This window comes from Athene noctua, chromosome 13 (assembly GCF_965140245.1).
Source record: "Athene noctua chromosome 13, bAthNoc1.hap1.1, whole genome shotgun sequence".
Lineage (NCBI taxonomy): Eukaryota > Metazoa > Chordata > Aves > Strigiformes > Strigidae > Athene > Athene noctua.
In genome coordinates, this window is record NC_134049.1 from 2033563 (window position 1) to 2049541 (window position 15979).

General features: G+C 36.3%; 1 protein-coding gene across 1 annotated transcript in view; it reads left to right on the top strand.

Annotated features, from left to right (window-relative positions):
• Nucleotides 1–15979, top strand: part of WDR72 (WD repeat domain 72) — a 113424-nt gene that overhangs the window by 24880 nt on the left and 72565 nt on the right. The window contains exons 10-14 of the mRNA XM_074917180.1: nt 565–706; nt 1192–1437; nt 1979–2199; nt 3365–3560; nt 15373–15578. Coding sequence (XP_074773281.1) covers nt 565–706; nt 1192–1437; nt 1979–2199; nt 3365–3560; nt 15373–15578 — 1011 coding nt within the window. The remainder of the gene's footprint in view (nt 1–564; nt 707–1191; nt 1438–1978; nt 2200–3364; nt 3561–15372; nt 15579–15979) is intronic.

A 15979-nucleotide genomic window follows, 5' to 3' on the forward strand; every position in this document is an offset into this window, starting at 1 on the left:
TCAGTAAGTCTATCACTGATACTATATCTCTGTAGTATTTAATTTTTTCCAGATGATTCAATGATGGTGTTAGACCATTGCCTATCTATGTAAAAGCATAATTTTACCTTTCATTATTTGTAGTCGTTTAAGCTGCCATGATTGAAGTTTTACTGAATTTGTTTTGATGTGAATATTATCAGTGTTTCACTGCTTTTTTTTTTTTCCCAGCCTGATCTTGGTGGTTATGCTGCCATTTTTTCCATATGCTGGTGGTACTATTGATAGATTCTCCATTTAGAGACAGTAAACCTAGGGAGCCCTCCCATTCCACTTCTTCATTTGGGGTGTGGGCTTAGCCAAGGATACTGGCAAAGCAGAGATCATATTTGAGAGGCTTGCACCAGGCAGAGTTAGACCTGGTCTGAGCAGAGCTTAGTGCCAGGTGAGGGTTCAGCCATTATTTGTTTTACATTTCTACAGCTATTGATGTAAAAAAACCATTGCATTGAATTTGCAGTTAATTATTACATTATTTTATCAGCTCTTTCATATTACAATATTGATTTACTGTGTTTTTGGCAGAGTTTTCCTTTTGTCATGGGCTTCATGAATGAAAGGAAGGAGCCTTTCTATAAGGTTCTTTTTTCTGGTGAAGCTTCGGGAAGGATCACTTTGTGGCATGTTCCTGATGTCCCTGTGTCAACATTTGATGGTTCACCAAAAGGTTTGGCAATTTTGTGCCCTTGATACAGCCTTTTTAATTATGTCTTCAAGTCAATTTTTGTGAAAATATTTTCATACTATAAAGTGATGCTCATTCATTCATTGTGTGATTATTGCCCATAGGTAAAAGGAGCAAGATAGTAACAGAGATAAATGTCTAGAAGATCTTCATGGAACTGAACATAACAAATGTTCTGTTTCCTTACCATCTGCACATAAATGTGTCTCTACCAAATGTCAAGAAAAGTTACTTGGTTGATACTGCTTATGGTGGTTCATAGGGAAGTATAAAAGAAAGGATTTAGTGAGATGTGATCTAGTGTTGGAACAGCAACTGCTGACTTTCCATCCCTAGGCTGCAGAAAGGATAAGTTAGAGAGAGTGTTGAAGAGATGAAAATGTATATTTTGCTTTTGTTTGGATTTCTATTTGTTTTTAAAGAAAAAATAATTTAAAAATCCCCAATTCTTTTCCCCCACCCTCTAGAGATCCCAATTACGGCAACGTGGACTCTTCAGGATAATTTTGATGAACACCATTCCATGTCAGAGGGCATTATTGATCATCTTTGTGCATCAAAAGATGGAATCAAAAGTGCAGTTGTCAGTTCCTCTGTATACATACCCAGTCTCGATAAACTCGTGTGTGGATGTGAAAATGGGAAAATTTTTGTAACACTGGGTTTAAAAACTGCAAGAGCACGACTTTTAGAAAACATATCTTTGCTGAAAGGTAGGTTTTAACAATTTTATTCAAATTCATTTCAATCAAGCACAGAAGACTGCATGCTTCTGACATCCCCTCCAGTGATCCCTGCAAAAATTCTCTAAAAAATAAGGGCGATGGTCAGGGATTGAATGACGAAAACGGAAGATTATCATGTTGTTTCTGCCTCTGTAGCTGGTCTATCAGATCACAGCTTAGTTATTACCAAGGTACTTTGCAGTGTTAGGAGTCCTAGAATGGCTGTGGGGATGGAGTCACCTGAAAGTGAGGTATGTGGGATGTCATGCTATGGGCAGTAGTCATCTTTCATTTTCTCTCTGAAAGATCATTCCACTGAAGGAATGAAATGGGTACATCTCAGTAGATAAAGCTCAGAGTCCAGACTCTTGTCCTCCCTTTTTAGGAACATGTCCAAAATTCTTTGATCCCATGTAAAAGGATTGTTATATTTAGTCTTTTGAATCTCCTGACTTTTAGCAAATGTGCTGTAAAATATGGAACCCCTTTCTTAAAGAACAGAAGTAATCTATGTACCATCTTGTTTCAGATTATCTACCTTATACGGTTCTGAACGGTCATAGTAGCAGAGTCACTTGTTTACTTTATCCACATGATAAATCAGTAAGATTTGATCCAAGCTGGCTGTTATCAGGGGGGCAGGATTCTGTTGTGATCTGCTGGGATATTTTTACTGGAAGCATCATACACCAGTTTGGTCTGCAGTCTGGTCCAGTGACAGAGCTCTTGCGATTTCCAGAAAACTACAGAGTAAGTAAAAGCATAATAAATGATGTCTGAAAAAAACCCATATTCTATATACATGTATGTGTGTATATATGAGAGAAAAAAGAAATCTGGCAATACTTTTATCCTGCAGCACTCGATCCTTAATTTACATTCTCTTAATTGTCTTGTTTGAAAGTTGCTTTTAATTTCACCGGGTTGATTTCTTGTTAGTTTGTAACTTCAGTGATTCAGAAAAATGATCCTAAACACGTGACATATTAAATTGAAGCTCTTAACCTTCTATTCACCATATATGCTTTTGTGTTTTATGATATTAGAGTAATTTTAATTTTTTTTAAGGGAATTTTTGAAGTAAAAATTTAGAAGATTACTTACTGTACTGAAAGCTCTACGAAATTTTGTTGAACAAATTCTGTCCCTATCATATTACATCAGGCTGGGATTTTTTTTCCTCTTAGAAAGCCTGTGAAGACATATTTGAAACTTATGCTTGACTCAGAGTTCACTTACATGCCAGTATTAAGTAGTCGAAAAGCTGTTTTGCAGTGGCATAAATCCTTAATGCTTGTAAGGCTCCCTTTAATCCTTTTTCTGGAAAAGAGGTAGAATGTAATGCCTGCTTGGGTGGTGGTTCAGTTTTCTTTACAGGGCTGAATTTTTTCATAGGGTGAATTCTTTCATGTGTCGCCAAAAATTCTTGCAGGAAGGGAAGGCTTTGCAGAATCAGGTCCGTACAGTGTGAAATGAAACTGTAACATACCCAATTTTTTGTTAGAAGTACATTGCCCTTGGCTTTTGTGTCATAAGACCCGATGTAATTATATATCGCACAAACAGCAGTTTGGTTTAAGATAATTTTTTTACTACTTTCTTTTCTAGGACAACTGCTACTGTATATTTGGTTATATAATCACTACTTTGATAGGCTAAGTTTTGTGAATAAATAGTATTTAAATGATATTTCTTTAAAAATTGAAAAATCAGAGTAGATTGTATGTTTTTCTGTCAGGAGATCAGTTCTGCAGCTAACCTGTTGAGTTGGAGATGTAGGCTGTATTAAAACATCATTTCCTAAACAAGTATGTTCTGAGAAAGAAATTACTGGACAACTTTTACCAGGTTCCTTAAAATAATGTGGTAGGACTGTGGTTTCAGTGTCAAAACCCAAGTTCTTCCTGTTTTGCAGTTAAAAGACCACAGCATAGTGTGCTGTGTCTGCAGCGATCACTCGGTAGCAATTCTACACCTTCAGAAGAGAGTATGTCTCTTACATGCCAGAAAGCATCTGTTTCCTGTGAAGAAAATAAAATTTGACCCTGTTGAAAATCTGCTAATTGTTGGATGTGAAGATGATTCAGTTTATATTTGGGAGATTGAAACAGGTAATAACAGAGAGGGATTTTATCTTTTGCTTTCCTTAAGTTTTCTTTGTCATGTGATGTTGTACAAACCTAATTAGTAGAAGACCAAAACAGAAATACTAACACATTGAATAGATTAATTAGAGTATAAATGTTTATATAAATAAGCAAGAAATGTTTGTATAGTTGAAGGTACGTCACTAGTAATGCACTTTTGGGGATAAGTAAGTAATTGATAAATAATTTGCTCTGTCACTTCTAACTTTAGGCTGTTGATTTAAAATTATCTGTGTAGGCCTGAGAAAAGGTGGTTCAGTGTGTGGTGTTAGAGAAGGCCAGGTCTGCACGGCTCAAAGTTATCTTGCAGGATTAAATAGTACTTAAACAGTGTGTGCCTTTCAATTAACTCCTGACAGCAGGGATACTTTTATCCCCACAGCGTAATGCAGTGAGGTTCTTCCTTAGTTAAAAAAACAAACAAACAAAAAATACCACCAAAACCTCCACAAAACCAAACCAAACAATCATTCAATAATTTCTTTTCTAGATTTCTGGACAGTAAATATTGTGGAGAGAATTCAGTGCTGCTGCTGTGTGCACTTAACAACATGGGCAATGACTTTGACCCATTAATTTCATGGAGATGCTAGGACAAAACCCCAATTGAAGAACTAATAGTTTCTATACAGTGCCCAAGGCAGCCCAGAGTTAAGGGTCTGGAGACAGAATTACATCTCAGATGCAACTTTAATACAGCTAGATAACTTCACGCTAAATTGTAGTGAATTATTTGTAAATCGGTGACATTTAATAGCATAGGGCTGTAATGGTACTGTAGAGACAAAAATCAGAGTATATTTTAGCTGTCTCTCCTTTGGTTGTAAAAGTGCTGCCTATTGATGCCACTGCTCATGTATGTTACATATTCAGAAAGGGTGCAGGTGGTTAAACACTTTTAATTGCTGTTTCTGTATCTTCTGCTACTAATATCAACAAGAATGAGGGCTACAGTCACCACCTCTTAAGGAACAGCTGGAATATAAGAAAGGATGCAGTTATTTGTTGTATTAGTAATAAATTAATTTTATTTTGTTTGTTATGCATTGGTAACTAGAAGATGCCATCCAGGCTGGGAAAGCCTGTTAGGATATACTGTAGTTGGTTTAATGTTGAATTATATCTGTACTGTGGGAGAAAACGAGAGGTCATGGTGTTGATCCTTGAAATTGGCCTGACCTAGATCAAGAGCTATGTAGCTACTTCAGTGCCACTCAGGCAGACAAAGCATTGCTCAGATGTATGGGAGAGATGTATACAGCATCACAGGCAAACCTCTGCAGAAACACAGTAGCCTTTCCTTAGGATTTTCATCTGCTGGCAAAGGAGCAGGCAGCCATACATCGTACCACTTGCCTGTAGTTACCTTGAGCATGTTCCCTGACTCAGTTAAATAGGATAAAGTCCAAGTGGTAGCCTTGTACTTGAATTTTGTTATGGAAATGGATGTAAGGTAGAGTTTTTGTTGTTTCTATAGTCAAAAAGTGTATATTTTTTTTTTCTGGCTATGCAGTTAGCTTCATGACTGTAGTTTTGCCTCTTTAAGTGAGCCAGTGGACGACCTGATTTTGTGTCAGACTCGTATATCACTGCAGTTTAAAAAAAACTGAACGGTGTTACTGTACTAGAGTTAATGGATAACTGGGAAAACAGCCAGTCTGTTTATAATTTCAGGCTGTGGATTAAGGAATTTCCATGAATATTTCAATATTTATACTGTTGTGGAGTCAGCAGTAATTCTGTTGAATTTGACAGATGGCTTTATAAAAGTTTAGGGGTATCACTACGTGTGACTGTCTTTCAGTTACACCAGTTTAGCTCCAAAACTGTCCTTCCACCAGGTAGTTGAGAGGATGATGTCACTTGATTTCCTATGACAGACCCTAACGCACTTTTTCAAAAAGCATTCTGAATTTCTAAAAATTTTAGAAGCTTCATAATAAGTTTTTTACCTTTATGGGTTGGGAGAAACCTTGTCACACAGATGAAATCTAAACCAGGACTGCTTTGTGTACAGCTTGTTGTACCTGCTCTTGATGAGATTGCCACTGACCATCTAAAATAAGGTACCTTTGGCTAATTGTCTGAGTACAGTGGGCTGCCTTTATTCCAAACAAATAGGCGTTTCAGTGTAGTTTATGTTAAACACCAAGAGTACAGTTGACTTTAGAGAAGGCAAATTCTACCTGATTTGAGATTTCTATCTATACTTAAGACCTCTACCTATGAGCTAGTAGTTCAGTTAGGTTTTGTAATGACCAGGAGGAAGTAGGAATAAGTCAAGTGTGTATCTTCTCCCCCTGAATTCAAAGGGAATCTAAAGCAGGTGCGGAGGGAAGCAAAGCTAATTGTGTGCTGCTATTGCAGGTCTGGAATAAGCTAAATTGGATCCCATCCTTTTAATCCTTTGGGTTACAGCAAAGCAAAAGAAAGAAAAAGAAAGCAAAATTATTCTAAGTTTAAATGTTGTTGCACATGCATGTGAGTGGTGATACAGAAAATACAGAAACCATGAATTAATATCTGTATAGTTTAATGTATTTTGCCTAAATTTTAATATATGGATACAGCAACTTTCCATTACAGTGGAATATCTTTCCATGACAATAAATATTGATCTAATAATACTTTTGGAGTATTAATGTAGTATGTATACAGGATATGTTCCAAACTTATGTGTGCTAGAAGAAAAATATTAAAATCAATAACAAATTTTATTCTAATTAAAGCGCAGAATATTTCTTCCAATAGCCACCACTTGCAATCCACTTCAATAAGGAAATTAGCTGTTATCTATATTACTTTTACATTTTCCTAAGCAGTTGGTATCTTTGCTTCTTTTAAAAAAGTAAATACCAGTATGATAAGACATAGTAATAAAAGGATCAGTATTTTTTTCCTTGCTGTATACAGCATATGGCAGCGTGTCTGCGGAGCCATGTATTGAGAGTGAGGAAATAATGGGTAAACTTTAAAGAGCAATTTTCTGTGATCAGAGGTAGATTTAGTCTTTCAATTAGTACTAGCTTAATATGAATTTATTCCTTGAAGTTCATCATCCTTGCAGAATGAATCATCTGCTAATTTGTTGTTATTGTCTTTTGCCTTGCAAGTCTTGTTCTGTTTTATTGTTTTACAGCATGCTTGGTGTAAGTTTAAAAATAGAATAATAGCACTTAATAAAACTTCTTGTTCAATTATCATAATAATGCACACAGGCTTACATTGTATTTTTCATACTTACCCAGGGAATGTAAAATTGAGAACTTTCTTACATGATACTAGCCCCAACACAGAGGAAATTTGAAACACATGCCTAAAGAGTGTTTCTGCTGAGGTCAGATCTCCTGTACAGTCAAAATTAAGTGCATGCTTACAATCCTTACTAGAAAAGGTCAAAATCATCAATAAATAATAGAGTGGACTTGTGTAGTTACTCATGTTTTTGAAGGTTATGTCTAGTTAAGTCATTCAGATGACAGATGAAATAGTTTGAATAGAGAGTATGTAAGATACTAAGGCAAAAGAACTGAGATCTGTTGGAACATCACTGCACTTCAGTTTAAGACGTGATGGCTTAATCGTTTTACAGGCTGCTTACCTAAATACACTGGGGATTGTCTTACTGCATTATTACCTGTGACGCTGTCACTGCTAGGGGATCTTGCATTTTACATACAAAGGGACAATTATATTTTATACACAAACCCTGATTTATTAATTTTACAAAAGCATTGAATAATCAGAAAGATGATCCAGTCCTTCAGGAACAAGAAACTCCATTAATTTTTCTGATTAAAATATCTAACAGATGTTTACAAAACAGTTTTGATAAACTAGTCATATATAATTTTCAAATTCAATGCATTTTTTTTTTCCCACATTGTACTTACTATCTGTACAAGACATGTGGTGATCATAATGATTTTTAGTATTTAATCTGTGTTTCCATTAATGGCAGTGGTGATTTCACTGATTCTGCTTGAGATGCGTGCTGCTGGTAAATATAATGCATAAGATGATATTTAATTATGTTATAATAAGCTTTTTATCAAGTAAAGGACCTGCTTGACCTATGTTTTCTTTTTTTGATGACTATCCTAATCTCTATATTGTTTGTGGATCCTTATCTTTTACTTTTTAATCACATACAGGCCATTTAAATTAATAAAAAAATTATTGACATAGCTAAAGTTATCTACATAAAATTGGAACTGCTGTAGATGACAAAGAGAAAAACAGAATATTTAAGTACAATTTTACAACTTTACATTTAGGAGATATGTGTTTGAAGGAAAAGTTTGTGAAGTTAGGCTTTGAAAAGCTCAGATGTTAAGGTTAAGACCATTTGTGCAAATCTAACAGCACTGATTAGATTTGTGCGATTGTGCACTGAGTTTTCTTTTCATCTACCTTTTGTAATCTTGAGGACAATTACTAAATAAATATCCGTATAGTATTTTGGTTTATCCACACTACTTAATGTGTATTGCATGACCTATTTGAATCCTTTTCTGAATACAATGCTTTTTTTTGTTTTGCCGTGTTGGTTATCTCAGTATCCGAGTGCTTGGTAACAATACTTCTGCCACTTTCCTGTGAAGTGCAGAGGCAGTACAACTGTCTCGGCTTCTAACTTTTGCATCTAAGCAAAGCAGGAATCCTCAAACTGAGAGTGCTTTCTGTGCAGTTATCCTTAGTCTGCTCCACAAGTTACGTGATTTTAAAAAACATGTTTTAACGCATACAGTGCACCAGAGAAGTGCACAAAAGTGCCTACTACCTCAATTCAGAGATTTTCTTTGCTATTACTACCAGTCTTTTCAAGCTTAGCATTATGTTGAAACTGACACAATTTTCTATGTGTATATCTTGGGTTTTTTTAATAGAGGTAAGTGAAAGACTATCACTTCCATTCACCGTAGTAAGATTGACTCTGTTGTCATATGGGATGGATTCTGTGTAGACCCCCCGTGCTTGAGCAAACGGAAAAAGTAATGGTGCTTCAGTTAAAATTTTCACTGTGGTGGGAACAAGACATCAGCATTGACAGTGTGTTTCACAGAAGTGTAACTTTCAGCTTTGAGTCCATACTTTAAGGTGTGAAGTTTTTATGAAACACCTATAAGTTTCATGAGTTTAATATGAATGATAAATGGTTTGAAACACTTTTGCTTAGAAACAACAACAAAAAAAATCCCACCACCTTAAGGTAGCTGTCAAGCATAGAAAACTTTAGCTCAAGCATTTAAAAAGTATGTAGGTATCAGTAAATTAAAACAGGCTTTCAATGACATTGGCACCCCTCATGAAATATGCAGTGCCTAACATTAGTCAAGTTCATATGTATGATCACTTCTACAACAGCCACAACAAAGAGAAAAATATGGCTCACCTTAAGAACCCTGTTGCATTACTAGGAGTAATAAATTGAAGACTGCGAAAGGCTTGTATCTCCCCTGACTGGAGGTTTTCATAGTTGCAAAAAGGCTCTGGTGATTTAGCTCTTCTGTTCTTAGGTCATGGTCTGACCTTCAACGTTAACAGTCAGGGCAGACACCACATGGCTTGAGATCTTCTTGATTTCTCTCCCCCCTACACCTTCATGCTTAAGAGGCATCCTTAGAGGAAGGGAGAACCTGCAGGGAGTGACTTAACCCAGCTGTGCACTACTGAACTGAGGTGAGATGACTTACTGGGCCAAGAGTACTGTAACATTAAACAATTAACACAATGCAACATTAAACAATTTCGGGTTTAAATAATGTTTCTCTAACAAAGCAGCTCTGTAAAGAAATTCAAGGTATGTTAAAGGTAGCATACATGATACAGCTGATACTCTATAAGATGGAAGGTTGCCATTTTACTGTAGTTTCTCTGCACGCCTTATGCTGTCACTTAAATCCCTTTCTGAAAGACGTAAATGATGAGGAACCATTGGTTAGCATACCTTGAAAATGTGAATGATTCAACATAAGTCATAAGCATTGTTTATGAATGCTTTGTGAAAGTTTAGTGTTAGGGATTTTCTTTGCTTCTTTTAATTTGTCAGCCCTAAGTTAAAACTTAATGTTTTGCCTTTTCTATGGCATCTTATATTTTGTACACGTAAGCCTCAGGTCAGTGTGTAGCTGCACTTGAATATTTCATCATTATCTAAATCTGAGTCATTGTTCAGTAACTACTTATTGATGTAGAGTAATAAAAGGTATCGGAGCTTCGAAAAGTCTGTCTCAGGAAAAAAAAAAAAAACCAACAATGTCATCTTTTGTCCAATCTGCAGTATCTAAGGACATGCTCTTCTGTGCTGAGAATAGTCAGGTATCTTTCTATGTTTACATACATACACATACTTTTATGTCTGTATGTATACGAGGTGGAATATGTATGGAATTTAGCTGTAGGTGTCTGTTTAGAAGGATGTGTTTCTTACAGCTGATAGTTGATCTTATTATTTTATTATTAATAACAAAATAAGATATATATATTTTAAAAAAACCCAAACTAACAGTGCAAATGAGAACTGATTGACATTGTCAGTGCAGTCAGACAGAAGAGTTTTACCTGGGAGGGTGTTCATTCCAGACATAAAGGGACAGATTCTTGGCCTCATTCCATGTTTCAGATGGTAATGAAGAGATAGGCAGAAACTGCTCACATCTCTTCCAAGCTCAGAGCTGGCCACTTCTTCCATTCAGCCCAGCGTAGCACATTTACTGTATCTCAACAAGTCCTGTTACAGGATTATTATCCTTTGCTGTTTAGAATAGGTTAGGTGGAGTCAGAAAGAGAGCAAGGGGAGTTTTAATGTCCTGTTGGGGTGTTGTGTCTGCGGCAGAAATCCTGAGATGAGGACTGGCTGCGCTGGAGAACTGATGCTTTTACCTACACATGTAAACCTGCATTATATATGATATTCCAGTAGTTTTCTCTGTATTGATCTTCATTGCTTTCTTTAGCTGAAGGATATTCTGACAATAGTTTGCTAATGCTTTTCTGAAAATGTATGTGCTGAAGAATAGTCATGTACAGCAGTTACCTTCCAGAATTCTTCCAAATGCAAAAATCAGTGTCTGCTATGACACTCTACATACTGCTGTATACAGTGCTGCAGTCACAGGGCACCACCATTGTTAAATCCACTCCTATATGAAAAATATCCTTTTAAAGATTAATAGATTTTAATAAACGTGGCTTCATTTGATCTATTCCATTTCTATTTGCTAGATTGCATTTACTTTTGATACTGGTTGGAAATACATATGCATACTTAATGCAATGTTTGTCCCATCTGGTTTGCACCATTTGATACTAGAGTGGTAGCACTAGCAGTTAGCAGAAATATTTCAAGCAAAGTGCTTGACCACTGTCTCAGAACATAATGATAGACTTGTAGAGTTCAGGTGTCTTCTAATGAAGAACATAAAATTTCTATTTGCTGACTCTACCAACATAGAATAAAGTGGATGGAAGTTTCTTTTCAGATGAAAAAGGTATTTGCAGAAAGGAAGATCTTGACAGAAAATAAACCAACTAATATCAGATATGATACTTGTTCTGAAAAGTGAGTTTTTTGTTTTGGCTTCTAGTGTAAAGAAAAGGATTGTTCTTGACTGTATGCTCTTTAGAAATAAAAGAAACTCTGAAGCCATTTTTCATTCACAGAACACTGTTATGCTGTGAGATTCAGCTGAGTTACTGGGTCACAGCAGCACTGCGATATTGAAGATTTTCAATACTTCAGCTGTGACAGCAAACAGAGCAGTGGAGCCTGATGATATGACAGGTCATGTGGTGTCAGTGAATACCTTGTCTTCAGGCAGGGTAATATGTGTGACTTCCCCAGTAAAAATGCATCATGCAGTAAGAGCAGAACCTGAAGAACTGTGTGGACAGTGCTAGCATCAAGAGACACAATTTGTAGTACTTGGTCCAGAAGAAGAATAAGATGTTGTAACGTCTCTAGCCAGTCACATCTGGTGGTCTAGAGCTGCCCAGGAGAGTGAAATACTCCACTCTTGTCTGTTCCTGAGACTTGGTTGCCATGGTCACAGCTTTACAGAGATAAAGACTTCATTTTCTTGTATTTTGTATGTATAGTAGGGGGTCATAGCCGTGGTGTTGCTGCTATGTAGAAAATCCCATCTTTTCCCTTTCATCCATTGTTGGTTTATGATCCCCAGTCAAGAGCTTTTGGGCTCATTTGTGTTTAAAATGCTTCAGATTTCAGAGTTGTCTTTATTTCTGTTCTATCTCCTGTAGTCTCATGTACAGGCTGTGTCTCTTCTTATTATTTTTATTTTCCTTTAAAATTGGAGACAACATATTCCGAAGAAATAACCGTTTCTGGAACAATAACCACCCTACCCCAGTATTCTGACTGTTTGCGGTAGTCAGGATGTCTTTTTCCCATATACAGGTTTCTCCATCTTTCTGCCCCCTCTCCCCCCTTCCCTGTTTTTTTTCTCTTAAGGATGTGTTCAGGAATCACAGACTACAGATCTCTTCCTTTATTTTGTCTCTGCCACCTACTTGCTCTGCAAATCAGTATTTTGGGCTCTTCAGAAGTGTAAAGTACACCGGATGAAATAAATACTTTGTAATACTTTCATGATTACCCACCCCCTTGCATTGCACTCATTTTTCCTATCACTTTGTGCCCTTTTATTACAGCTACAGACGTACGTGCAAATCTGTACATATGTACACACACACAGATCTATGATTAAGTAGTATATGCAAGCAAGCATTTTTTTTTTAAAAAAATCACCTTCTTGAAGGTGCTGCTTGTAATGGCTTTGAGATATCTGTTATGAATGATATCTAAACGATTTAAAGATGGAACTCTACATTTTTGATATTTTATTATATCATAGCCTTCTGTCAGTAAGAAACTAAACTGCTTGTCCAGGACATTGTTTTCTGTTCTAAATGTGCTTAAAAAAAATTAAAAATTGTAACTCCTCTGCACGAGAGGCTGAGTTGTATTTTTTTGCCTAGTATGAGTTTAGAAGGGATTTTTTTTTTGGTTGATAAGTTAATTTTCTCTTCTTCAAAGTATGCGTGCAAAATTATATACTTGGTATGGCATGGTACTGACACTTAGAGTTTGCTAGGTAGCAGAAGTGTTCAGTAACACAACAGCCTGTTCAGTTGTTTCTCGGTTTGCATCCATAAGTCTGTAATACATGGACGCACATCTGTCAGCAGTTGAAAATAAGATACTGTGTGTAAAATATATAAAATACCAGTTTGCTTTCATGTATATCAAGACTGCCTGTTTATTCTATTAAGGCCACAGTCTTCAAAGGTGAAATGCTGCTGCCTCCATGACTTTTACCAGTTCTTCTGGTCTGTTTCTTTTTCTTTCAACTAAAAATTTTTCCTTCAATCACAAGCTGAAAACTTGGCACTGAAGCTGTTGCCAGGGAAGAAGCTCTGATATGTGGAAAATAATGTGTCTTAAATATACTCTTCTGTGTATATGCATATATAGGAGGATAAAAAGTCAGGCAACTCAGGTTGATTTCTGTTGGAAACGTGGTTTTGTCTTCTTTTTCCACTGCGATATGGTAGCCTTAATTAATTATTGTGATCAACTACATATTCGCAAGATTATTCCACAGAATAGTTTGGCTCTGAGGAATGACTGATGGTGAGACACTCATGGATGCATCTGGAGCTAAACCTGTTTTGAGGTTCTGTCTAACGCTAAAGAGTATGTATAATCAGTCTTTGAAATTTAATACTATTGCCCCCAAAATCTTGGATTTATTAAAAACTTATTGTAGGCTCTGCCTTGGATCCTTGTGCATAAAAATAACATGATCCCCAGTAATTTCACAGGGCTATTATGGTAGCAGTCTTTCTGAAGCACTTGAGTACTCTAGTAGTGAACTGGACAGACAAAAGTGATGCAGAAAGCGGGGATGGATATATATGTGTGTATATACACAGAAATATTCCCTGCATAGTTCATGTGCTGCAGAAGGTAGCAGAGAAAGCTTAGTCCTTTGTACTTACCAGTAAAGGAGGACAACTTCTTCCTTGGTGACTTCTGTTCATCTTTTTTTCTGAAAGATGGAGGGAGTTCTGTGGGGAAACAGGACGTGCTTATAGCTTGAAAGAGTACATTGCATGTATAAAGAGGCCAGAAGAGTGTTAGTTTGAGTGACCATATTATTTCTGAACTTCTTAATTTTGCAAACCCTGTAATACTTTTAAGAGCATGTGTTTGCTCACATCTAGTATAAATTGTATAATCCTTCCTTGTAGGCATCTAATACGGTTCGTGTGTTCGTGACATGTTGCAGTGTTGGGAGTTTTGTAACCAGCATTGTTCTGAAGTATTTGTAGACAGTCCAACTGTAAAGATTTTTGGGCAACTTGCTTTCCTCCCAGTACTTATTCAGTTCTGTAATGATTCCTGGCACTGGCTGCAGATCCTGGGGAGGGATGAAGAAAATGACATATTAAAAACGACTGGGGCTGATCCTTATTTTTTCATTGTAATATTGTAGTAATCCATGGTATTCGATTGATTTGGTAGGGGACAAAAATCAGTTGCATTACTTTCTTCTGCTCTGAATGCAAAGACTCTTGGCCATATAAGTAACAGAGGGGATACTACAGTGAACAGAAATGGATGAGTTTCAGAAAAATAATTTCAGATGAAGAGATTTTATACACACATACACACACAAACACTTATCGTATGAGATCCCTCAATCCCAGTCCAATATTTTTAGCAGGTGTTACTGATAGAACTTCAATGTTACACAATTTTTCTGGTAGCAGTGAAAGGGAAAATTCATGTTGTATTACTTGAGGCTACAAAGAATTCAAACTTAAGGGAAAAGACGTTTTATGTTATAGCAGATATTTAATACTTTTAAAATCCTTCACATGTCTCTTATCTTTGATACTTGTAGGAAACATGCCATTTCAGCAATTTCTTAGGAGTTCAAATCCTATAGGAAATGTGTAATAGATAATAGAAGCTCATTTCAAATACATTTACGCTCAGTTTAGGTATCTTTAATGTTAGTTATAAATTAAGCACTATTACTAAAATTATTACTAAATAATATTATCACTAAAATAATATAACTGGGTATAACAGTTACAGGAATCGTATTGCCTACACCCACACAAGTGATGAAATAGTCTCTGAAACGTTGTGTCCATATTCCTGACTACTAAGCTACGTGGAATATATTCAGGCATTTAAAGTGTCTGTCAGAGGGTAAAGATCACTTTTAGGAATGGAAAGAAAAATTTGAGCTTTGCCTTGCTATTTGTGATCTAGAACACTAGAGGACAGCACTAAAATATTACATAAATGTGTTATTGTTTACACTGTTAATGATATAAATGCTCTGTGAGGGCTTTGTGAGAAGAAAACAAATGACTCGAACAGAGTTAGGGCAAGTGGTATTCTGAATTTCTGTTGCTGGTTTTGAAAACTGCAGCTGCCTTCACACGTTATACAAAAAATCTTGTTAATTGTGGTCTGAATGTAAGGTACTTGCTGCAGTGATTTCTTTAGAAATTAAGCTGCTTTTTTAAAAAAAATATAGCAATGCTGTAGAATAGACCTTCTTAAAATGACATTTTTAAGGTGCAGAAAATAAGGAATTAGTTGGCTGATCTGTAAATGTTTCATGATTTATCTGCTCGCATGAAATGTACTATGTTAATACTATGATACTTACACTGAAATATGAAATAATATAGTTCTTAAAAAAAAATTACCGCTTCTGTTGTGTTTCTCTAGGCACCCTGGAACGACATGAAACAGGTGAAACAGCAAAAATGATTCTTACTTCCAATGAGGATTCAGAATACTTAGTGGCAGATGCTCTACTTCGTGTATCTCAAGAGTCAAAAAGAAATAAAAATGCTGGATACAAACACTCTAGCTCTTATAAGCGTGGCACGGTCTCTTACAGTCTTACTCATACAGAAAAATCTTCAGATAAGGTAAGAATGGAGAGTAGAGTGTTTAAGAGCAATGAGTTGTGATCCAAATTGGTTACTAGTTCATCTTCACTGATGTGTCGCCCCGTGTAAGTGGCATGGAGTCTTGATTTTGAGTTTATAAAGGCTTTTTCAGCCTCTCTCAGTTTTTATGCCTTCAATGCCATTTCACAGAGTATACGGGGAAGATGGGGGGGCAGAGTGCCTTATGCAAGGTCACCGGTACACGATCTCAGAAGGATTTTCTCAGACATTTAGCACCCATAGTTCGACGCTGTTTCCTTATGCCTCTGGTTTATGACTGGATCTATTAGCAGTACCCTCAGAACAATTGAACCTCCTAGTTTGGATCTATTATATGTCTTGAGAAAAAGCACATTATGGTACAATGCTACTGTCCTTCC